At 38.4% G+C, this 26,549-nt stretch overlaps 1 protein-coding gene across 1 annotated transcript in view; it reads right to left on the bottom strand.

The window, feature by feature from the left end:
* Window positions 1–616: 616 nt before the first annotated feature.
* The window catches only part of RALYL (RALY RNA binding protein like), a 198,154-nt gene continuing 172,221 nt past the window's right edge, over window positions 617–26,549 (bottom strand). Inside the window, exons 7-9 of the mRNA XM_061995236.1 lie at window positions 25,980–26,093; window positions 19,196–19,374; window positions 617–644 (exon numbers count right to left, since the gene is read on the bottom strand). Of these exons, the coding sequence (XP_061851220.1) occupies window positions 627–644; window positions 19,196–19,374; window positions 25,980–26,093 (311 nt within the window). The 3' untranslated portion in view covers window positions 617–626. The remainder of the gene's footprint in view (window positions 645–19,195; window positions 19,375–25,979; window positions 26,094–26,549) is intronic.

Genomic DNA, 26,549 nt, shown 5'->3' with positions numbered 1-26,549 from the left:
AAAAAGGGATTTACAGGAGGATCTAAATTACAGTTTACCAAGGACTGTTCTGTTATTTTGATATTTTCACTTTTTAGCAGCTATCCCTATTAATAAACATAATTATTTCCAATGATGAACATAATAAATAAAATAACTGAAAATATCATATAACGTTATTTAATTGTGATCTTGTTTGAATTAAGCTGTAAATGAAGAAGTGCAGTATCACTTGACTCTAAATATGGTAAAACAGTAAAACATGCTAATCATAAAAATAGCTTTTAGAAATATACATTTGTATACAGTGTTTCCCACATCTGTTAACTATGTCTTTCATTTTATTATGATACAGTACATTGGCCTTTAAGACATTAAAATTAAAAAAATAATACCAATAATTAGCCAGAGAAAAACACATTTACAATCTAAACCATAAAAATCTGACAACTGTTCAGCTTGGAACATGTAAGAAATGGAATTTCTAATATTTGAACAATAGTGTCCATTTTAATAAGTAAATTGAGTTTTCATACAAATTGAATCAAAGGTGTTGCTAGCCAGTAAGAAACTGCAGTTCACAATTTTCTGTGGGGAAGTCAGAGTTCCTCGTCTCAGCCTTCAGGAGGTTCACACACAACATTCCATCACTTGATCTGTAGAAACTGAGAAATTAAATGTTCACTTTAGTATGAAGGCACAGAATTCCCTCCAGAAGAAACTCAAAGCAAGCCAAGATAACTGGGGAAGGGGATTACATCTTGATTGTTTTATGAATCAATCAAATATTAGTATCTAGCAGACTTTCCCATCTTAAACCTTGGAGGGCTAGAAGAAAACTCATGAAGTTGCAGCAGTGGACAATCAGGGCTGTGCAACAGTCTTAAGTTAGACTACAACGCCCAAAATAACCACAGTTAGTCAAACAAAAGCTGTTATGGATGAATTATACACCCCTTAAAAAATTCAACAAAAACAAGTGCTGAATAATTGCTGTGAAAAAGGTCTAATCAGAAACATCAGAGTCCCTGCAAGACTGGTCCCCCTGCCCTTTGATGCAGTCATCTGTCAGATCTCCCCCTTGTTGCAAAGAGAGCACCGGATTTCTGGTTGTACTCTTCCCAGGTAACTGGAATTAGGGAGAAAAGCTCATGTGAGAGATCCTTTCAGTTAGAATATCCTGAAACTGTTATTCTCTACTTGCATAGAGAAAAATCTTCACCTCCCTTATTTTTAACTCGTGATCCTTGAACAGATTTAACTATTTAAAAAAGACTTTTAAATTTTCCCTTTAAGTCCAAGATAGGCCTAATGGTTGTTAAGTAGCTATTCATCTCACAAGAATTGAAGGAAAATCCCACTGTACATCCTATTAGCTCTGGAGAGAGTTCCTCTTTTCTATCCTTTTCTTCACCTACGCTTTGTTGTTCCATTATGCCATTATAAAAAGCAATAATTATGCAAGTAAGAAGGGAGGCAGATTTTCAAGTTATTTATTGAAGCTTTTTCCCTACCATAAACCTTTCAAGCATTTACCTGTCACCAGCACTAAAAAGCTTCATTAGGTTACTATTATGAAACATTACTGCTAACCATCTGGATCAAAATCATCAATGCTGCTTTGATGTCATTTAGAAACAATGATAAAAAATTACCAACACCACCAATTCAATATCTTGTGTTCTTCCTTCAGTACATGGGCTTTTTATTTGCCTCTAAAGGCAAATAATCTTAAAGGCTGAGAAGAAATCTGAAATAATCAAGCTTTTATTTTCCATAGAATGACAGTAACCCAGGGCTATGACGAATCTAGTGTAATGCAATACTAATTTTATTCTATTTCTTTCTTTTGAATAGTGTGCAATTTATCAGCTGGCTTTATCGTGGTGCTGATGATATTAAAAAAAACCTCATGATGACTAATTTTTTTTTTAATCTTCCTATTTCCTTCTTGTTATATATATTAAAAACATCCTGACACAACAAGAATGAACTGAATCACATTTAAGCCAGCAATATGGCTTTCACTTGATATAGTTCTAACAGAAAACTGCTTTAGAACATGTGATTTGAACAGAATACATTTTAAGAATTGAATAACCCAACTGAGAGTAAAGCCTTGGCAGCCATAGACAATATCAAAGAAACAATATATACTGTCCTAATTGCCATTATACTCTCTGAAAAAAAGAAGATGGAGATAGGTTATGGAATATTTATTGGTTCATTTTCCATCTGAAATTATTTCTGCTGCTTTTTTCCGTATCTGGGTGGCTTTTTGAGCATGAACTATTGGAAACCATCTTTTTAGACATAACACTGTATTTCAGCTTTCCAGAAATGCTTTCACTACTGTTATTAGAGTTCCAGTATGATCCTTCTAGCAGTTTTACCGGACTCAAATTATACTAGATTCAATTAATTTTAACTTTACACTATTACAATGTATATAACATGTGAAAGTCAATATTAAATATTAAACATCTCACTAAATGAAAATGCAGTTCTACTTAATGGACCCCACACTATAATCAATAAAAATGATGACGTAAATCAGATAAAATTCAGTAAAAATCTAGAGAGCTTTCCATCTTTTCTTTTAGAAATTTAACGGTTTTATTACTTACCTCCCCTCAAAGCCAAGATAATTCCTGTCTTTACATCTGCATATCTTTAAGAATGGCCAGCATGTAAAGGACCTTTTTTTGTGGGGAGCCTGGCCATCAGATCATCTGACAGGTGACCAGTACCTGAAGCTGTGTGCTTCCTGAGTCACCAAGCACAATGCAGTAGGAATAGTCTGCACTCTGTCTTTCTCCTAAAAGCCATTTTTGAGATGAGCTCAATATACAGTAAAAACCTGAAGGCACTACTCTTTTAGAATGAGATGGACAATTCCTTTTCTTCAGTCTCCCCAAGCAACTGAAAACTGTAATAGTGAGCATCACTTCTGTGTCGGGGTGGATGCTGCTGGCTTTTTTAGACTTGTTCAAGCAGACTTTATTTGTCTGTGGGAGCCATGAATTTTGATCTCTGCTAGATGGTTCCAAACAGAGCCAAGCCTCTTTCCTGCTCTGGTTTATTTCTTCTTCCTTACAGTTCTGCAAAAAGTTAAACAATGGGAATTGTTCTTTGTTCCTCATAAATACCTAGCTTCTTTCTCAGAGGATTTCTGGGAAAAAGTGTGTTGGACTTTCTTTACCATGCTCATCTCCCAGACCTAGATGTATAAGAATAAATCTTGCTATTTGAAAACCTAAATTCAGCATATGTCCTTGAGCGAGAGTCTAAGGAATGCACCATGACTAAATGACACAAAAGATGTACATGCTTAACATCTCCCCTTATAGTTTAGAGAAATGTCCCACAGAATATGGATGTTATAGAATTTACTGTATGGTTTACCCCACAGTGATTACATTCAACCAGAACATCCAGAAAATATATGCAAGATGGTAATCTGACAAAATGCATCTGTTTTTAAGCAATCAACTGTTCTGAATGGCTTTCATGACAACAATAATCTCAGAAATTCCCAGAAAATGCAGCTAGATTGTGGATGGACATACACACATGATGGATGTATACACATAAGCTTGAAACTCAAAGCCTCAAACACCTTTCTTCCTGCTTTCATGCCTTTTTTTTTCTTGCTAGACAAACTCATTCTCTAGACTGGACATCTTCATTTAATAGTGTGGTAGTTTGAGCCTGGTTGGATGCCAGGTGCCCACCACACCGCTTTATCCCCCACCTCCTCAGCAAGCCAGGGAAGGGGAGAAAATAAGATGGGAGTCTCATGGGTTGAGATAAAAGCAGTTTAATAAAGAAGCTGCAAAGCCGCGCGCGTGGGAAGCAAAGCAAAAGCAGATAAAGCTGTTACTCTCTACTTCCCATCAGCAGCGATGTCCGGCCACCTCCCGAGAAGCAGGGCTTCAGTACGCGTAGCGGTTGCTTTGGGAAGGCCAGAAATGAATCTCGCCTCCCCTTCCTGCTCCTCTCCCCCAGTTTATATTACTGAGCTTACGTCATATGGTATGGAATATCTCAGCCTGGGTCAGCCTGGGTCAGCTGTCCTGGCCATAGTCCCTCCCAAGATCATGCCCACCTACAGCTATTGGTGAAGGTGGGGGAAGGAATGCTGGAGGGACAGCCCTGATGCTGTGCGAGCAGTAGTCATAATATTGATATCAACAGTAAGCACAGCACTGCAGGAGCTGCTGTGGAAAATTACTACCATCCCAGACCCACTACAAATAGCTGCAAGGGAGACATCCAAAGCTAATTCACACTAATGCTTGGTTTCAGGTAAAATCACATTTTTGTCTCTGTCAGCCTTCTGTTGAGTAGGAGACTCGACGCCTGACGCCTTCCCAGGTTGCTACTGGTGTCTGGCTAGGCTTTGGCAGTAGGTTATGTGACTGCCATACATCACTTTTTACAAAACAACTGCGAGCCCCATTAAAATACAGCTGTTTCACTGTCCTTTCACTTTCAACACTTGCCCTCATAGTTTCATTACCTCAAATTGCAGTCATCACATGATTACTTTGATTGCATCTGATGCTCACTCTTATATTGTTATCTACAAAACTGAGAATACTGAATACAGGTTCACAGATGCCACTAATATGTCCTTTAGGATGGCATGCTCTGGTTTTATTTCTAATATTTGGTTCTGATTATGAAATATACCTTCTTGATAGCCAAGGAGGTTAAAAACTGAATTTATTTGCTGAACAGACTTTAAAGAAAACCACAAAACTAAACCCAGATTTTGGTTAGCCATTATGGATCAAATTATTTCCCTAAAATGAGAAAAATCAGGATGCGCTAAAGAAAGTAGTAGTGTAAATTGCCATTCTGTTTATCCGCTGCATCTTAACAAGACAATATCCTTCCTTTCTGTTAAACAGGCAGCTCACACAGAGTGTAAAACCCAGTAATTTATGTCTGTAAGGTACCATGGAGGTACACGCTTCTGTTGGCTTCTACACAGCATTCATCATCATGAATAGAAATCTGTAAGCGACAATCAGAGCTTACCAAAGAACTCTGCAGTTGTATTAGCTATCACATTGACTCCCGAACTGTGCTCATTTAAGACACATCTTGCACTTTGGGCCTTGATTTGAAGCATGAAACATCTGATTAAGAAATGCAGTTATATGGGTGATTTAGTACAGTGCCTCCATATGAAATGGAAACACTGTTCAGTAGGTGTTAGCTAGGGGAATGTGACTGTGTATTCCGGATTTGTCATTTGTAACACTGTGTAAAACATGACAAACAAAATTTATGGCACTAAATAAAAACTTTTTATAATGAGCTAGTGATAGAATATTCACTGCATACAACAAATAGGAGGAACTATATCGTTTGGTAAATATGAATAAAGAATAATTAGAGGAAGCTGTTGCTCCTTTTTAAAACCTTTTTTCAAATGATGAAACCTAATCATTATCTTTTGTACTTTGTCAATCATGCTTTAATTGCTGAAAACACTACAGAATCGTTTTTCTGTTCAGTGAACAGTTTAATTGCTTTGAAGTGTTACTACTTATGTGAGTATATCTGAAAATGGCTGTTTTACTCATCAGTGAAAACAAACTTCCATCTGCTTTGTATTCAAATGCTCTGTTTCATTTTCTTGCCCAGTAAAAATCAGCAGGAAGAGTGAGATAACCCTATCAAATACTGATTTTTGCTGTACACATTTTGCTGGGCACATTTGTGATGATTACTGTTGGGTCAAGTGGTAGAGACAGATTTGGAGAGTGACAGTGAGGCACATGAGGACATACTATGGTTAAGATGATGGTCAGCTGTGAGGCTGAAGGAACAACTTTGGGATTAGAATCATCATGGAAATTTGAGAGCTTTGTCAAGAGAGACTTATGAGAGCTGCAAGAAGATAGAAGGAAAAAAGTGGATCTGTACACCTCAGTTTACTCTGTGGGTTCTCCTCTTTGCTGCTTTTTATAGCAACATCTTGTTCTACAAGGACCTTTTTAACTGTAGGAGAACACACAAGGACTAGTACTGTAATTTCTGGTAATGACGGATGGGATCTGAAGCTGGAGGCACTGGACCTTCTGCATGTGTGGTGTATGCTGCAGGATGTCCGAGCAGATGAATGTGGAATAGGTGGGAAGGTAGTGCTTTTATCCAGAATACACTTGTAAAATTACTCCACGGTGAACTATGCTTCCACTACTAACACACCATTTCATCTTCTCTCATATAAGACAAATTTGGGAATAGCACAAAAACAAAATCAAACACAGTAAGACTTTACTGATGTTGTCTACAGAGTTGCTTCAGCTCACATCAGTGTGCCTTGAGAGCAACTCAGCAATTTCTTGGGATCTAGTGCCAAATAAAACAAAATGGAAAATGTTCCACTTTCCTTTAACCTTGAATATGAATAGATATTCATAGTGAATTCCCAGAGGTATGACTCTCACTGGAGATCATTAGGTGTTTTGTACTTCTTGGGATGGGGTCTGTTCTATGACAAGCACATCTGAGTCCTGGCAGGATCCATGCTAAGAAAAATCCTCAGTCACTCTGAATGTTATGAAGGAGATGGGTTTAGGATGCAACGTGATGTCAAAAAGTTATGGAATAAAATTCCTACTGATTTAACCTCTGCTCAATGTGGGGAGAAGGAATTATCCAGTGTGAGGTTGTGGTCCAATCAGTACGAATGTCAAAGGCAATAGTTTTGTCCTACTGATGACAAGGTTTCAGATTTGAACACACAGCTTAATGCATAAAAGAAACTTGTGTCCTGAGGCCACTGGCTATGTCTACACTTTAAGCAGTATCTTTTTAAAATATGTGAAAGGAGAAGCTTATGCATACTAACATAAGCTAGAACCACCTTAAACTAATTAGACACAAAACACCTGCCAAACTTTCCCACTATTGCCAAATTAGAGTTCAGGTAGGAATCTAAAAATAAAATGCAGCCATGCAAGGAAAAGTAATTGCATGCAATGATGGTAATGAGATCAAGAACATCCTATCCAAGCAACAGGAGATTTTTCAGTGAGTTGGAGGCAAAAGCTTTACTTAACATAAAGACCAGGTATAGCAAGGTGAAAAGCAAATTGAGAAGGAATGGGGAGGAGGGCTTGCTGTAAGAAGCAGTGGAAGCAGTAGTATGAGATGAGAGAGATACCAGGAAAGCTCAGAGTGTAATGTTGGAAGGAGGAAAGGGATGAGACGAGTAATGGTGCACAATGGATATGTAAATTGTAACAACAGTGCACTGAATTAAGACAGTCATTTAAACATACAGGATGTAGAGTTACCTGCAAAAGACTCTTATCTGTGAAAGACTTGGTTTGGACATGTGATCTAGATGCATATGACAATAAACGCTGATCATATTTTGAGCAGGTTTTGCTTGGTATTTGAGTAATGCTTATTTCAATGTAAAGTGCATAACATTTTTGGTTTATGAGGATTTAAAGAGACGTTCCTTTAAAAATAAAAACTACAAAGCAAAATTATGGACTTGGAGTTTTGTTATGGTCTGCAAATGGTGCAGAATCATCTAGTAGCTGAGAAGGTATTAATATAAACCTGCAAAGAGGAAGCAGAGAAGAATACAGCCTTTTGAGTCTCTGCTCATTTGGACTGGAATACAGTTTACTCTTTTTGAAAGACATTATAAAACTGTAATGTACTTACAGAAATCAATAACAACAACAATTTGGAAACTCCAGATACACATATCAGCATAACAGGTTGGCTAAGATGGCATGTGATTAACTTCCACATCTTCATTTTGGCAGACTGAGCTTGTTTTATTCCTCACTGATTGCTTTTTTGTTGAAATGGCAATTACAGTTCTATCACCTTCAAAATAACTTCCCTTTTCCAAGGTCTGTAAATGCCTGTGTACAGATAAATTCAATCTGCCTTTCATGTTTTGGCATTAATCATGCAGAAAATCTTCTTAGTAACACATTTATATTTTCTCAAAAAACTGAGACCTTTCAGAATAATTGGGTCACCAACTGCAGTGGCTCTGCCATTTGTGTTGAAAAAAACCCCATATATTTTAAATTTGTGTCTTTTTATATGGAAAAATAACAACCTTTTGGCTTTTCAGTGTTTACTCCTCTTTACTTGTGTGAAGACTTGTGACAGTGTACTTAAGCATACTGATAAAGCCTCTTAAATGAGCAGGCCCTGCTTATCTAAGCTTATCTCCTTCTATGACAAGGTGACCCACTCAATGGATGAGGGAAAGGCTGAAGATACTGTCTACCTGGACTTCAGTAAAGCCTTTGACACTGCTTCCCACAGCATCCTCCTGGACAAACTGACTGCCCATGGCTTGATGAGTGTACTCTTTGCTGGATAAAAATCTGGATGACTAGGCCCAGAGAGTGGTGGTGAATGAGTTTTATCCAGGTAATGGCTGGTCACTAGTGGTGTTCCCCAGGGCTTGATGCTGGGGCCTGTTCTGTTTAATATCTCTAGCAATGATCTGGATGAAGGGACTGAGTACATCCTCAGTAAGTTTGTAGATGATACGAAGCTGGGTGGGTGCATAGATCTACTTGAGGGCAGGAAGGCTCTTCAGAGGGATCTGGACAGGCTGGATAGATGGGAAAAGGTCATTTGTGTGAGGTTCAACAGTGCCAAGTACCAGGTCCTGCACTTAGGCCACAACAACCCCATGCAATGCTGCAGGCTTGGGGCAGAGTGGCTGGAAAGCTGCCCCAGGGCAAAGGACCCGGGGGTGTTGATCAACAACTGCCTAAACATGAGCCAGCAGCATGCACAGGTGGCCAAGAAGGCCAATAACATTCTGGCTTGTATCAGAAATAGTGTGACCATCAGGAACAAGGAAGAGATTATCTCCTTGTACCTGGTGCTGGTGATACCACACCTGGAATGCTATGATCAATTTTGGATTTCTCACTACAAGAAGGACACTGAGTTTCTGGAGGATGTCCAGAGATGGGCAGCAAAGCTGGTGAAGGGTCTGGAGAACAATTCTTATAATTGAGGGAACTGGTGGTATTTAGTCTGAAGAAAAGGAGACTCAGAGAACACCTTATCCCTCTCTACAACTACCAGAAAGGAGGTCGTATTGAGGTGGATGTTGGTCTCTTCTCCCAAGTTTAGCAAGTGATAGGACAGGAAGAAATTACCTCAATTTGTACCAGGAGAGGCCTGGGTTGTAGGGGATTTCAGTGTTCCAGTGAGAGTCTAGGAAAATACCAGTGTCTCATTTTCATTTTCTCACTGCTTTCATGTTGTACTCTGTATTTTGATATCTAAGATAGATTACTACTCTGATGACTGTTCTCCCTACACAGTACTAGGAAATGTTGGATACAAATAATGAATGAAGAAAATCCGATCCAGCACCTTTCACAAGACATCCAAAGTCTGCTCAAGTAAACCAAAATACAAGCATAGATTCCAGCAGAATTGGTGAAAGTTACATTGGCAAAAATATTCAGGACTGGAAACCAAAATTAATCTTTGCATTTAAAATTTTGCTTAAATTAAATCTAATAATTTATGGCAAAAAGCTTTTGATCTCTTTTATAAGCCATCATCGCCCCTCCCCCGAAAAGGGATCCAAGTTTGCTTCTGAGTATTAAGTGTTTGTCTGTCTTCCTCTGTACTACACTCAGAGGTTGAGTCTATATTCACAAATTTTAAGCTAGAAAAACCTGTGGAGCTTATTCTGATTTACTTATATACAATAAGCATAATGCCACTAATACTGAATATTAGGATCAATCACATTATATCAAAAAGGAATTAATCTCATTTAGGCAAGGTTTTTTTGACATGACTGAGAAAATTTTTGTCCTGATCTGACAGCTTTATTTGCCCCTGAATGAACTCACATGTTCGTTAGTATGGTGTTTTGTTTGTTTGGTTGTTTGTCTGTTCAGGTTCTTTTAAAAGTGTAGGAACCATAAGTTTTTTTGACAGATGTAGCTGTCAAAAATATTCATTGAAATGAATATTTTACTGTCTAAAACATTAAGTACCATGACTATCTTACTCTTAGTCTAGAAGCTTAAGATAAACACATAGTCCTGCCTAAATGGTAAGGCTATGGATACGGTCTTCCTGGACTTCAGTAAGGATTTTGACACAGTCTCCCACAGCATCCTCCTGGAAAAACTGTCTGTCTCATGTCTTGGATGAGCCCAGAGAGTCATGGCGAATGGAGCTAAATCCAGTTGGTGTCCAGTCACCAGTGGTGTTCTCCAGGGCTCAGTACTGTGGCCTGTTTTATTTCACATCTTTATCGATGCTCTGGATGGGGGGATCAAATGTATCTTCAGTAAATTTGCAGATGACATGAAGGGGGATGGGTGAGGATTGCTTGAGGGCAGTAAGGCACTTCAGAGAGATCTGGACAGGCTGGAGTGATGGACTGGGGCCAATCACATGAGGTTCAACAAGGCCAAGTGCTGGGTCATGCATTTGGGCCACAACAACCCCAGGCAATGCTACAGGCTTGAGGCAGAGTGCTTTGAGAGTTTTCTTTTGGAAAGGACGTTAATCGACAGCCAGCTGAACATGAGACAGCAGTATGTCCAGGTGGCCAAAGTGGTCAATGGCATCCTGGTCTGTATTAAAAATATCATGACCAGTAGGACCGAGGAAGTGATTGTCTCCTTGTACTTGGTGCTGGTGAGGCTGTACCTCGAATATTGTGTCCACTTCTGGGCCCCTCACTACAAGGACACTGAGGTGTTGGAGCATGTCCAGAGACGGGCAACAAAGTTGATGAAGGGTCTAGAGAACAGGTCTTGTGAAGAGTGGCTGAGGGACCTGGGGATGTTTAGCCTAGAGAAGAGGAGGCTGAGAGGAGATATGATCACTCTCTACAATGACCTGAAGGGGAATTGTAGTGAGTTGGGGGTCAATAGTGGGAGTCAATCTCTTCTCATCAGTAACAAATAATTGAACACAAATAAATGGATTTAAGTTGTACCCGGGGAGGTTTAGAACGAATATTAGGAAGAACTTCTTCCCTGAGAGAATTGTTAAGGATTGGAACAGGCTGCCCAGAGAGGTAGTGGAGTCATCGTCCCTAGAGATATTCAAAAGATGCATAGATGAAGTACTGAGGGGTATGATTTAGTGATGCACTTAGCAGAGTGAGGCAACTGGTTGAACTCAATGATCTTAAAGGTCTTTTCCAATCATAAAGATTTGACGATTCTAAAAAGAAAAAAAAAGGTAAAAAACCCAACCCCACACAAACCCAAAATGAAATTAGCACAGAAATGAATAATGAATACTAAATAATGAAAAATCTACTGACAATAGGTCAACAAACAGCAGTCCCCACTTTCCCTGAAACAGAGAAAGCACACAAGCTACCCTTTCAAAACACCAATCCGCAGAAAGGCAGTGCATGAGCTTGACACAAAGCACTTCAGCAATTTCTAAAAACCATTGAAACATACTAAGCAGTGGTCAGAAATTCTTCCATGTTATGAAATGTGCTGCTAAGATGCCACACATGCTAATATTTCCAAACAGACATTTTGCCAAACTTCCATGAGGCTATAAATCTCACTCGCAAGCCAGTATTGCTGAGAATTTACGTAATAGGTGTACTCAGATCTGGCCTTATGCAGTATTGGGCTATGACCAGCCATTGTTTCAGGTTATCTGGGATAGTGTAAATACCAGTTTTGTGACCGGTTCTTACAGTGCTTCTCAGGGAACAAAGCAATCAAAAAATCATTCCTCCATTTAATTTTTATACCCCTTTATTGTCTCTCTCATTTCAACCATATAAGTGGTTCTTCTATGCATGGTGAGATGGATGATGTGTAAGAGAAGACGCACAACCTTTCCTGTTCTTCCTGTATGTGCCTGGGCATTTTGCTAGAAGGTGCTGGAAGGTTTGTTAATGCTTGCCTTTCTGGGTCTGAAAGGGAGCTGTCCAGAATTGCCTTGCATACAGACAGATTGCAAAAAGAGAGACTATGCTAATAATTCTTAGCAGAAAATGTAGGACGACAAACCATGACTAAAACTTCAGGCAGGTCAAGACTGATGTCAGGGTGCAACAGAAAAGTAAATCAGATTCATTGAAGGGTATATTTGACATTGTTCAATGTGCAAAAATAAGATTTGTAATTTCACAGAATCTCAAGAGCTGGAAGGGATCTCGAAAGATTATCCAGTCCAATCCCCTTGCCAGAGTAGGACCACCCAGAGTAGGTCACACAGGACCAGGTGGGTTCTGAAAGTCTCCAGAGAAGGAGACTCCACAACTCATCCAGGCAGCCTGTTCCAATGCTCCATTACCCTCACAGCAAAGAAATTCCTCCTTGTATTTCTTTGGAAGCTCTTATGTTCCAGCTGATACCCACCACCCCATGTCCTATCATTGGACATGACTGAGAAAAGCCCAACTCCATCCAGGCTCCTGACACCCGCCCTTTATGTATTTGTCTGGGAAGCATATGATTTAAACCAAACTCCTTTCTGACATGTTGACTGTAGGGCCAAAGGCACCTGTTGGTCTGACCTCAGAAAGAGATACTATGTCTACATGCACATCCAATCTGAAAGACATTGTCTAACCACATTGGCTCAGTGGCAGAGCAGACAATGTAACCCAAACTTCCAGATTCTCCATGCTTTACTTAAAAAAGATATAATAAAATAACTTTTTTTCCAAGCTACTGTGCACCACCTCTGTAAGATTCTAATGACTGGAAATTGATTATAGTATTTACATTATAAATTTTTAAAAAGCTTTATGCTTTTCATGTTTTTTTTAATTTGTTTTGTTTCAACAGGAGACTAAATAATATAGTGCAAATTCAGAGGAACAGAAAGGTAAGAAAACTACTTTGCTCGTTCGCTTTAAAAATACCCGATTACAGACGGGAACCTAGTACAAAGAAACAAAGTGCATGACAACAGTGCTTTTATTTGCTGCAGATTCCTCTGTGATATGTAGAGGATGATATGACAGGATGTAAATAATAATTAGAAAAATGTTATCTAGTCATCAGGAGTAACCTGATTAATACCCTGAACACCACTTTGGAAGTCTTCCTCTGAGAAATCAGCTGTCAGGATGAATGGGAAAGAGCAGCTGGTAGCAAGGCCTTTCCAACAACTGATATAACAGTATTTGAACATCAAAGATGTCTAATGTACTATTGCACATATTAAATGTAATGAAAAGGTGTGTCAGGAAGTTTCTTACAAATTTTGATTTCATGATTTTATTACTTTCCCCATTTTTTCAGTCACGGGTTACTGGATTTACTTCAGCTTTGGAAGGTAAAACAAATTAGTATCTGTCAGGTACGCTGCCCCTAATGACTTTCTTTGCTTGCTCAAGTACAAACATCTTGCACTGATATTTATCAAGTGAACACAATTTTTTACCTATCCATTTGTCTTAGAAATGAAGAGCTTCCTGTTTCCCCTGATACTGAAAGCAAGATTTCAATGAAATTCAGAATGTTCACTGCATCAAAAAGACTAAATTTGTGTGGGATCAATGATATTTAAAGTAATCTAAATAAGATTTCTGGTAGAATTTTGCTTCAGCCACTACCATTAATAAGAAGTTTTATCTTTTTTTTTTCCTAAAATAGCACTCTATATTAAAGTGGATTCAGCAAGCTGCAAATTGTCACAGTAGCTATTGATCTTTTTGACTTGTCTAATTAGCATAAATCTGGTGATAACCGAAGAGCCTGTCTTCCCTGAGGCTATTGACAGAAAAAAAAAATCTAAAAGCACAATGAAAAATCTGGTTTGATTAAAATAATAAATTAAGCTCTATCACATTGTCACATATTTATCTAAAAATATAGCAAAGTTGGGCTCAAACTACATGAAATTCATCAGATAAAATTTTATTTCTTTTCTTTAGATCTTATTCTACTCTCTGCTAAGTATTGTCATTGTTGATTTCTCATGCAAAATAATGAAAGAAAAGAAAGTTTCACTGTTTCATACAGATTTGCTATTAAATTACATTAATTTCCCTGTACTAATAGGAGAGAGAACTGTTTTTTATGAGCTTTACCCAAAGTACTAGTTTGTGCTATTGATTTAAATTATATTTGTCTTAGTTCCCACAAGAAATATAGCTATTATTGTATCATAATGTTTCTACTTTTGCATAATGAATCTTGCTGCAGCAAGAGGATTATCCCTTTTTTGTCTGTGGCAGCTTGTGGTATTTATGTTTGAAACGTGATTCTTTATCAGACAGCAGAAATAGGTTTGATAGGCTGAAAACATGCAGTGCAGAGATGGGGAAAAGGACAGGAGTAACAAATGAAATACTCTTGAGAGGTAAATATAACTGAAAAACACAATAGAAAGGGAACTGTAATTGCTATTGAAATAACTGCAGTTAATCTACATTGCAACCAGAACTGGGCCTTGCACAGTTTCTATACCTTTTGTTTCTGATATAATTTAATAAAAATTCCTCTCAAGACATCTCAGTAAAGGTGGTTTATTATTGTGGAACTCCCACCTAATGTTTGTGTGTCTCCATTATATTTAGCATATCTATACCAGCATAAAATCAAAATGCTGTGACTGTGAATATATCCTTCCAATTTCAGCCAAGCACTAACCAGAGTCTGATCTGAGTTATGACACCATGAATCTATCATATTTGGAATCACTGGTATCACATGTCCTACCAACCAGAAAACACTGTTTGCTCTAGTGAACGCTTAACTACTGAATTGCCACTGTGTTATTATTATAGTCATTTATTATGAAAGACTGAGTTTGACAGAAACTATTCTTCTCAGACAATGTAATATAGACAAGACTGCTTGTGTATAACTCATTCCATTCAATTAGTTTGTTGGTAGTTTATTAAGCACTAACTGAAAGTGTTTTTTTTTTTCCCCCATATCTACAATACTTCAGGCTTTTGATTGATTAATTGGATGCCACTCTTGTTATTTACAAGGGGATTGTGATGATAAGTTACAGTTCATTTTGAGCCAGGGCTTCCATGATGATCAATTAGCACCATTTGAAACAGGTCCAGAGAAGTTACATGAAGTGCTCTGGGCTTACAGTGAGTTGTCCAGCTGCTAAATCAGCAGAGTAAAAAAAACACTGTGCACTAATTCCAAAATTCTTTTCTTACATGTTCTCAGTCATGACACACACTGTTAGTGCTATTTCTAGGAAGGAGAAGCTGCTGGTTTTAGAGATGATGAGGCCAAGCTGCTTCTCAAATATCAAAACATGTGTTGGACTGTGCTGCAAAGGTGACTTTTCTGCTCTCCATCATGCAGCCACAGGAATAGAAAGAGGCTATTGGATTTCATTCCCACTCCTTAAAATTTAAAGCCTTGGAAGGCACCTGAAAACTGTTTGATATCACTGGTGACGTGTTCTGATATTTTGTAGTCTATTTGTAGTTTGTATGTGACATGAATTTAGTAAATATGAAGATCTTTCTTCATAGGAGCTTGTTTTCTGTAAGGCAAGATGGGAAGCAGCATAAGTGTATTGCTGAGGAACAGTTTAGATTAAAATAAGAGTGGATGTGTTTGTACTAGGAAGGAACACAAAGTTTTTTAATTCACTTCAACTGGAAACTGTTCAATGCATGGAGTGAATAGAAAGCCTGACTCACAGGTCCAGTAAAATCCGGGATAATCGACTACTTGTTTTTTGTTTGGTTTTTTTTGTTTGTTTGTTTTATTTATTTTCTTTTTTAAATGTAAAAGGAGCAAAGGAAACAGTTCTGAAGTTTTCATCCACTCCAGCTACCTCTAATGACCAGCTAAGTTACAAGAATTTTACAGGAAGCTCAGGAGCTACATTCAAAGTTAGTGACTATTTCATATATGTATAGCCACAATATATTATTGCATGCCCTTGTACAAGTGTGAGTAGAAGGCCAATGTGTAAGAGCAGGTGGGTGAGAAGTATATGATGCTGAGCAAATTTAAGTCAACTGTTTGTCATATCCACACATAGCTAGATCATATATCTGAAATCATCATTTATGTCAATGCAGCAAAAGTCTTTAGAGAACTGTGTTGCTCTGGCAGCAGGTCTCTCCTTGAATACTCGCTTTACTGAATACTCGCTTTACTGACAGCCTCAGGGCAGGTAACAGGAGAAACAAAAGAGACAGTATTGTGTTCATTAGAAGAGCCCTGCAGCAGGTTATTGGCAAATGGCTTGGCAGGAAATTTACAGCTAAATATGAAGCACTGGCAAAAACCCCGTTAAGATCTAAATTTAAGTCATGCTCCTCTCTCCCTCTAATAATATTTTTCAGACTTGTGGACTCAATCAATTTTTGGTGCTGACACCAGAACATTAGCTATGCCCATTTAAACTATTTTTCTATTTACTCTGCTGCTCTTAGTGATGAAACAAAAGGGTTTTTTTTGGTCATAATTCTAAATCCCTCTAGCTTTATCTTTGGAAAATGTTATAAATTTCATTTTAAAAATACCTTGTAGAGGGATATTTCTTCTTTTGAGTCCAAGGTTAAGTTTTTACACATGGAAACTGTAGTAAGTATTTCACAACACTTCATGTCTAAAAAACTGTGTATTTTTCTTCAAATGGATTGTGTCCATTCCACAGTCACACATTTGCTATTAGCCAGCTCTTTTCTTAAAAAACTTATTTTTCATAAAACAGGAGAACAACATCTGCTGGGACTTTTTGCTTTATAACAAACTTATCTATCCATTTTACTTTTCACAAAACAGAGGGCAATGCCAGATAGCAGGGCACAAAATGGGTAGAAGCAGACTGAAATCCCAAGTATTTTTACTGGGGTATTCACTATATATTTGATAGTATTCTTATTGATTTTCCTGTTGTACATCAGTGATGAAAAGTATAACTTTTAGGAATTGGCTATTATATCTACATAAATATATATAAGTGAAAAACAGACTAAATTACAATGTGCATCATAAACTATCAACTTCATCTTACAACAGTACTGGCCAATACTGTCAAATGAAAATATGGAGTGAAAAATATGAGCAGTTCAATGTATATTTGCCTTTACATGGGAAACATCCATTGCCTGATATTTCTTTGAAATAATCCTTTGAAAAGCAATCCTTTATCCCATCCATAGCAATTTTCATTCACTGATTTCCTCAGGCTTTGCAAAAGAAAGGAAGAAATTGTTATTATCTCATTGTAGCAGAGAGGAAAACTAAGATGAAGTAGCCTCTTCCAAAGCTCAAGGAAATTCCAGGGAGGATAAAAACCACAAGGGCATCATTGGCAATTTTGATTCTGAGCTTTGTAGTCTACAATACTGCCAGTTTCTTGGCTAGAGGTTCCCAGTGTTTGGGAAGGTGAAAGGCACGAGGCTGACTGACTCCACTAGCCTGGCATTGGAATTGACTACAGCTGACAATGCACATAAGTGCCCTTCCTTGACCTTTCCTTGTCAGATCATGACATGGGATATGACTCATGAGCAGTAGGGCACAAGGCAGAGAACACTGTTCTGCATATGCTGTGAGCAACCTCCCCCTCTCACTGAAGGGGCTCAGTAATGGCACACAGAGAAATTGCAACTGGTTCCCCTCCACGCCTTAGATGCCTGATTCATCTGTGCTGTCTTTGGAACTGTGTCTGCAACACTCTGCACTCCATAACATAAATCCTGGAAAGGCTTTTTAACTTTGAAGCAGCAGTCTGCAAATGTGACTGTGTCAATTCCGGACTTTCACTGCTAATGAAGTCTTCCTATACTGCTGCCTTTTAGAAACTTTCCTGCTTAGGCCTCTGCTAGATGAAAAATTTCTTCTACATCGTGCTTCATTATGTTATGTAGATATATGCGAAATATGTCATACCCACAGAGTGAAATGGCAGCACTGAACAAGCAGAGGCTAATATACTGCATGTTAACTTTCCCGCTTACTTGTCTGCAGCAGGGAGTCTGACACCTAATTAGTGCAAAACCCACCAGTCTTGTTAAACTGTGGCCACCTCTATTGCTAATATCACTTCAGCTGATCAGGTGTTAGCTATGCTGAAATATTAACAATTGTTTATTCATTACAAAATTTCAGCTTCCGACAAATTCAGAGTGGCAACTTCATACCGAATTCTGTCATATCTACACAGAAGAAACTGTTCCTTTGAGAAGAAATGATAATATCATCTATTCTATCATATAAATCACACGATAAAAGGTGATGAGATTCAGGTTGTAGTAGCTTCTCTTGGGCATAATGCTATTTAGGAATTATAAACTCAAGAGGGCCTTGTGCTAGCTAAAAGAGACACAAACACTGACATTAGCAGTAGGTTGAAATTGCATTTGTAGTAAGCAGTACTGATTATTCACATGTCCTGTTACCCCAGACTTTTTGTTGGTTCAGTCGTGCCCATTGCTGACTGATTTCTGTTGGTTTAACTGAATGATTTTTACAGTGCACATGTGATTTTTAAATGTGTGTTGAAAAGTAAGCAGGGACAGTGACACTGAGCAAGAGAAGCGCTGCTCAGAGCAGGAACATATGAAAGCCAGGAAGAGAGGAAGAGTGTTATAGAATCTAAAACAATGTAACTGATTCAATCTTATTAGGAATAAAGTATAAAACTGACTTTCAAAATATTTAAAAATATTTCTCTAGAAGAATTTAAAAGTTTAACAACATGATGGGCATTTCATGAACGGTGCAGGCTCAGGCTAAAGACCCAAACATTTCTTAGCCAAACATTTCTTATGGAAAAATCCTTCCATAACAAATATCTGTACCTGCCAATGCAGCCTGCAGAAGATACACATGGAAAACAGGGACAGGTGATTATGAGGGAGCACGTGTTTACTAATGAGAAAACTCTCCATTCTAGGATCCTATTTTATTGTGAAATGATCCAGTTAAAAAAAAAAAAAAAAGCACACTACATTTTCCTTTCTCATCCACATTTCAGTAAATGTAAAATAATTTAAACCAATTTAAAGTACGTATTGTTTCCTTTCTAAAATCACCAGGCGTAGTAAAATATATTTTTCTTGTTTACTCTCAGAGCGCCCTATGCTTAATTGATACTGCAGTGTATGAGGAATGTAGGTCTAGGCACGAGTCACAGAACATCACTGTGCTGCTGTGAGCTGATTTTGTTAACTCAGATTGTTGTTTTTTCTGTGGTTACTCATGGCAAATGTATAGACAGACATGGCATGATTATTCCTTACCATCTCATTGCTGCCATCCTCATCAAAATCCTCCTCTATCCCATCAGTCATATCTTCTCCATCCCCATCTGCATCTGGCCCTCCTTCAATTGGCTCTTCTGTAGAGTTATCTGCATTCTCTGATATGCATTCCTCTTGAATCAAATCAGCATTATCTTCCATTTGTTTCTTTTGAGCTTCTGTAAGGAAAACATACTCTATAGAAATTCAGTAACCTTCCCTATTGGTGGCAAAGAAAAGCTCTCTGAGGAAGAGACCTAAGCCTCCCATCTAGTGCTAGCTTTGTAAAAAGCAGTGTGTTAATATCTACCATGTAAATATGATCCAACTCCTTGTTTCCAAAAAATAGTGCATAAATAAACTAACATGCTCAGCTATCCCATGCAGTAGATGAAGGCTTGATTTCCCAGCAGATCTGAATTTTTTATTTTCTGGACTTTGCTTTGCTCTGGGTATCCAAATGGCATGGTCACTGAATATTGACTTATCTGCAGCCAGTAAGTATATAAATTTCTGTACTCTGAGAAATGGAAGACTGTTGAATGTCAATAAGTGAACAAGTATTTGTATAAATTTGCTATGAATGTATCTCAACAACTATACAGATAATAAAAAAATCCTTCTAGACAATGCACCTTTTATGGAGTAAAGTAACAGTTTCTTTTCAATGGTATAAAATGCTGAGGTAACTGGAAAAAGCCCCCCTCTAATTACTCAAATATAGGCCTCCTACAATTTCTGCAAAGCAGTGAAAAGTAAGACCATATCCATGGAAGCTTAGAGGATCTGTTCTGGTTGGCTTAGTGTCTGTGGTCACATAGTGCGAGACTCTTGGATATGCTGAGCAATTTCATCCAGCCAGCAGAAATTCAGAGGAGTATTGAGAAAAGAATGACAGACTGGCCAGAAGAGTGGTTAGGGGGATCAAAATCTTATTCCTATGCACATAAGGAGTTCAGATGAGAAGCTTTATGGACTCAAAGTGAATATGGCCAGAGAATTGATTACATGTAGCTAGAATATCAATGTCTTTTTCAGTCTGAGGGTGACAATATCCATAAATGATCAAATTTCTAGGATAAAATTATTTATTTGTTAGATTGACTGTTCTGTAACACTAGTAGTGCATCACCTAGCTTGCTGGACAGGTTGCAACTCTGGAGGTTGCTTTTGAAGCTCTGTATTTTGCAGATCTATGAATATATATTTATTTTAATATAAATTATTACCAGCTGCCTGTAATATTCAAACCTGCTCATACTTTTTTGTCTTAAACCAAGACATTGGATTTTCTTTCTACCTCTGCACATTTGTTTTGCAACTTACTTTAATCTCTTCAGTCTTTATTAGTCTCTAGTCCTTCATTTTCAAATTTATTTACAAAGACATGGAACAATTATGGTTTTCTTCCTTAGTCACATAATTTCTTGGTAAAGATTCTTTGACTTAAAGAATAAAAACCCATCTTAGATAACTGTGTCAACAGTACTGTAGTGCTGCATATTAGTAGAAGATTCAGTCCCTGGAGCCTCATTATCTATTGATAAGGCACTCTATACCATACTAGTTATAACTTATAATATTACTTGCCTTATTGCACAAGGAAATGTGTCCTGACCCACTACCTTCCACCTCAAGCAACTTCTGAGATTAACCCAACTGAATCAATTTTAGTAAGGCTTTCAAACAGGATTCCTGAAATTATGGGCTTAATAAATTTAAATAAGAAAACTTTTACGGCACAGCTGCTAAAACGTTAGGTCACTTAATTGTCTGAATGAGAACAAAGACTCAGTTCTTCAGAGGAGTCTAAAATACCAACTGAACATCTAAATTCTTTGAGCTCTTCTGAGAAGCTAAACCTAAGATCCTGCTTTTCAGCACCCATCTCTGGTATTACAGGGAGAATACTCTAACATATTTTTCACATCAGAACAACTTCTTATCCCTGGCCTCCTGATTCAGATTTTCACAAACAAAGTTGTTATTCCTGCAGTTTTCTTCTGTACAGGAAATCCTCTTATCTACATTCTCCCTGTTGGTATGGCCGGGGGTTGATAATAGGACATCAACTGTTACTGCTACTATAAGTTTTCACACAGCTGTAATCAAAAAGCAGTAATCAATGTGTCCACTGAGCTTGTCTGGCTTTTCTGTTTTACAAATCACATTCCTCCAGATATATAACTTTTAAGATTAATACTTAAATGTTCTTCATTAGAGTGATGCAGTTTTAGAAAAAGGAAAGGATAAGATGATGGCTTGGTTTTTGTTTTCTGTAAATAGGACATAGATCCTCTCTCTGATTCCAGTCTTAGTGAGACCACATCTTCTGGCAAAGTACAACAATAATATTACCAAACTACAGAGAAGGAGCAAAATACCTGACATTGTAAATGAGATAGTTCAGCTACTGATGTAACTTTATTTTACACAAATCTTTTAGCTAAGGAGGCAATCATCTGCAGACTAACCACCCAGGCAATATAACCCTCTTCATCGGTTCAGGAGTCTTAAAAGGGAGTCCAGGCTTACTGGTATCTCTGAGGTGTTTTTTTCTCCTCATGCCCTCTCATGAAAAGCAAGGAATATGTGGGATGGGTTCTGCATCTAATGTTTTCAAACATCAACAATTTGAAATCAGTTTTTAATCTCTGAGGATATTATTCATTGCTTGTCTTCAAAAGGCATAACAGTATGATTCAATACAAATGAATACTTTCCTCTTTGAGCTGATTTCTATTTAAATGAGTTCACTAAACTCCTTTAGCAAAAGTAAAAATTGGATATGAAAGTACAATGACATGCAGGTTATTTTGCATAGTAATGGGTCTTATATAAAAGCTCCCTGAAGTAGAGATGCGCCATCTCTGAGCTCTTCAGTACAGAAGTGATTCAACGGAGTGCCTTGCAATTACATCTTCATTGATATAGCAACTTTTATCTAACTTGCATAAAGTATAAAATAGAATAGAATGAATACATACTACGTATGGTTTTTCTGAAGGAGATAATCGCATTCCATACTGATGGTTTACCTTAGACTTGAAAAAAAGCACTCAACTTATTTGTGGGGTAAACTGTAACAGCTAAAGGATAAATCCTTGTCTGTCATTGCAAATAAAAGGTAGGGTTTTTTAAGAGTTTTGTTTTGGTTTTTTTTTTACTTGTTAAGTACAAAATATTTTTTCTGTAGTATTCTGACCTCAGAAAAAATTTGTTGGAGTTATTTCTGGACAGGAAACTTCTGGGTTCAGGGAGATACCACCACAATAGATCAGGAAATAGGGCAGGCACTTGGCAAAAGGAGGGATCCAGATTTAAGTATCTGTTTTGCCCATGTCAGATTCATGAAACTCAACTGCATATTCCCACCAATGTTTTAGATAGTCTGGAACTCTCTTTATGTATCCTTTTGGGTCTTTTTAGCTTCATGTAACTGATTTGAGATGGGCAGATTCTTAGGTATAACTTCTTTCGCACATTTCACACAAAATACTTAAAAAGTTTTCATCAGAGAATGGATAGGGAAAAAAAGAAAAGGAACACTGATATTTTTCATGAAATTAAGCTTCCACTTCCCTGCTGGCTCTCATAAAAATCAGCTTACTAGCATACAACTCCTGCACAGAGATACACCAAGTGATTGATAAGAGCCAAAGAAATACCACAGAGAGTGCTAAGAATTGAGATTATTTTCTACATTTACCATGGTGAAAATATAACCTTATAAATCCCTCATAGCTGCTCAGCATGGCTTTAAAGTGCTGCCAGGTGAGATAATTCAGCTAATAAAATGATCACTGCAATGACAGAAATAACAAACTTGATTAAGTTGAAAAGTAGCATTCAAGCCAGAGAAAAGCTGAACTAGAGGTGCAGCCAGTTTTAGAGATTCCACAGCACAACAGCTTAGGTTGGAAGAGTCATCAGGGACGAGGGCTATTATCCCCTATTCCTCTTCCACATGGGGATGGATGATGTAATGACACATGATACTTCCAGAATCAAAAAGGATTTTAAAACCCTGGGGAAGGCAAGTGAAGGACAGGGGGCACAAATTGTTTCCTTTTCCATCCTGTCCACCAGAGGAAAAGGGAAATTCACTAATGCAAAAATAGCAGAAGTTAACTCCTGGCTAAGAGTCCAGTGTTGGCAAGAAAGTTTCAGTTTTTATGACAACAGAACCTTCTTTGGGGACTGTAATTTGATAGGGCAGGATGGAATACACATCTCTGACAAGGGCACTGGAATATTTGGGAATAGACTGGCCAACTTGATCAAGAGGGCTTTAAACTAAAGGACTTGGTGGATGGGGGGAGAAATGGCAAAGAACAAGCTATCCTGTCTAACAGAGAAACAGGGCAGGGCGGGGAATGCAAAGTTGAATGCTCCTCAGTCTCACACCATGTTGAGATACAGAAGGCTGACCACCCTGAGGAAGAGCCAAACTGGGGAGGATCCTCTTGCATGCATTCAGGGAAACCTCTGCATTTGAGTAAGCTCCTGCATTGCCTCTATACCAATGCACGCAGCCTGGGGAATAACCAGGAGGAACTGGAGATGTGGGCGTGGATGCGGGGCTACGATCTCATTGCGGTCACAGAGACGTGGTGGGACAGCTGCCATGATTGGGGCACAGCCATAGAGGGCTATGTATTGTTCAGGAATGATAGGCCAATAAGGTGAGGAGATGGAGTTACTCTCTATGTGAGGAAGTAATTAGAGTGCATTGAGCTCTGCCTGGGTGGGGATGAGGGGCAGGCTGAATGCTTGTGGGTGAAAATTAAGGGGCAGGGTAAGGTAGGTGATGCTGTTGTAGGAATTTGGACACCTATCAGGAGGAGGAAGTGGATGAGGCCTTCTATGAACAGCTGAGAGCTGGCTCACAGTCACAATCCCTGGTCCTCCCGGGGGACTTCAACTTCCCTGATATTTGTTGGCAAAGCCACTCAGCCAAGTGCATACAGTCCAGGAGGTTCCTACATATTATTGACGACAACTTCCTTGATCACAACAGGTGATTGAGGAACCAACGAGGAAGGGTGTGCTGCTGGACCTGGTGCTTATAAATAAGCGAGGGTCTGGTTGGGGATGTGAAGGTTGGAGGCAACCTTGGCTACAGAGACTATGAGATGGTAGAGTTCAAGATCCTGATTGGAAGAAGCAGGGAAACAAGCAGTATTACAACCCTGGATTTGAGGCAAGCTGACTTTGGCCTCTTCAGAGACTTTCTTGGAGAGATCTCATGGGATATGATCCTAGAAGGTGGAAATGCCCAAGAGAGCTAGTCAATCTTCAAGCACCACTTCCTCCAAGCCCAGGGTCAGCCCTACAAATAGAAAAGTAGGAAAAGGAGGCAGGAGGCCTCTATGGATGAACAAAGGTCTGCTGGGACAACTCAGGCAGAGAGCAGTCATCTATGAGAGGTGGAAAAAGGATCTGATTTCTTGGGAAGAGTATAGGAATATTGCCAGAGCAGGCAGGGGCTAAAGCCTCTTTAGAATTAAACCTGGCTAAGAAAGTAAAGGAAAACAAAAAGGGTTTTTCAGTTACATGAGCGGCAAAAGGAAGATTAGGAGGAATGTAGGCCTGCTGCTAAACACAGAGGGTATCCTGTGACAGAGGATGCAGAGAAGGCTGAACTACTGAATGCCTTCTTTGCTTTGGTCTTTATAGCCAAGGCCAGCCCTTGGGAAGCCCACTCCAGAAAGGGTAGTAGAGTAGTCTGGACAACTGAACATTTGCCGTTGGTGGATGAGAATGAAGTTAAAGGGACTGGAACATCTTTCATATGAGGAAAGGCTGCAGGAACTGGGGCTGTTTAGTCTAGAAAAGAGAAGGCTGAGGGGGGATTTTATTAATATTTACAAATATCTAAATGGTGGGTGTCAGGAGGTTGGAACATCACTTTTTTTTCTGTTAACAGGACAAGGGGTAATGGGATGAAGCTGGAACACAAAAAGTTCCATTTAGATATAAGAAAAAAACTATTTTACTCTGAGGGTGATGGAGCCATGGCACAGCCTGCCCAGAGAGGTTGTGAAGTCTCTTTCCTTGGAGGTCTTCAAGATCCGCCTGGACATGTTCCTATGCAACCTGATCTAGGTGGACCTGCTTCTGCAGGAGGGTTGGACTAGATGACCTCTAAAGGTCCCTTCTAACCTCTAACATTCTATGATTCTATTGTCCAGACCCTCCAAGTCCAAGTCCTCCTTAAAGCAGAGCCAGACAGAAAGACTGATCCAGGCCAATGAGACCTTGTTCCAATGAGTTTGGAACATCTCCAGGGATGGAGTTACTACGATCTCTCTGTGCAGCTATACTGCTTAGTTGCATTTATTTTCCTTAAATCAAATAAGAATTTCACTTGCTGCAACTTGTGACAATTGCCTGTTGCTCAGGCAACAGTTCCTGACACAGACCATCAAATAATTCTTAATATGTGTAGCACAGGTGTACCCAGTGTCATTAACATCTGACTTAATTCTGTCCAGACAATTTTTAAGTGACATTTTGTTTCCATAACATTTAATGAAAATTTTTTATTGTCTTTTTTTTTTCTACTACATCACAGAAAACAATTTTTGAAATGGTGTTGCATGCTCTATGAAGAATATTAATTTACCATCCCAATAGTTCTACCTAAGAGTTAATTTACCTTGCATCAGTCCTCCATTATATAGCAAAATTTCTGGAAGGCTTCCATTCTCTCTGCTCTGCCTGCTTGACTGATAAGTAGGCTCTAGCTTAATTCATTTGACTACAAATTGCTTTCACCTACCTGCTTCAGCTTTTTGCTGCTTTTCAATCTTTTCCAGTCTCCCTAGCAAGGAGTCAATTTTTGTTTTGATTTGGGTTAATTCCTTCTTGATTGTTTGCAACTCATCTGATTTCACTGTGGAAAAAAAGCAAAGATGCAAAGCATGAAATAAGCTGTATTTGCAGCCCCCCATGAGCAAAACATGTTATTTTTATTTTCCTCTGTAATATTAAGACTATTCTTTCATTTCTGACAGTATTTTTAGAGATTTAAAATTTAAAATGAACCTTGTTAGTTAAAAATGCTGATGTCACAGGATTCTAATGGCAAGAGGTTATGTGAGAGGTGTATTGTTCTGTAACAGGTATTTCAGGCAAAACATCTCAAGGGCACTCTTAGCAAATCCAAGTAAATTTTACTAACTACAGCCTACAGCGAAAGAATGATTCAAATATGACAAACAGTTCGCAGTCTTGCAATGCTATTTTTCTGGACTATTTTTTAATAACAGTGACAATAAGAAAAAGATCCCTCAAGGTAACAGTTGGTATTTTTCAACAGGAGTGAATAATAAATCCTAGAGTAACCAGG

This window comes from Colius striatus, chromosome 4, assembly GCF_028858725.1.
Source record: "Colius striatus isolate bColStr4 chromosome 4, bColStr4.1.hap1, whole genome shotgun sequence".
In the NCBI taxonomy this organism is placed as follows: Eukaryota; Metazoa; Chordata; class Aves; order Coliiformes; family Coliidae; genus Colius; species Colius striatus.
The sequence above is the reverse complement of the archived record's forward strand: the minus strand, read 5'-3'. Positions and strand labels throughout refer to the sequence as shown.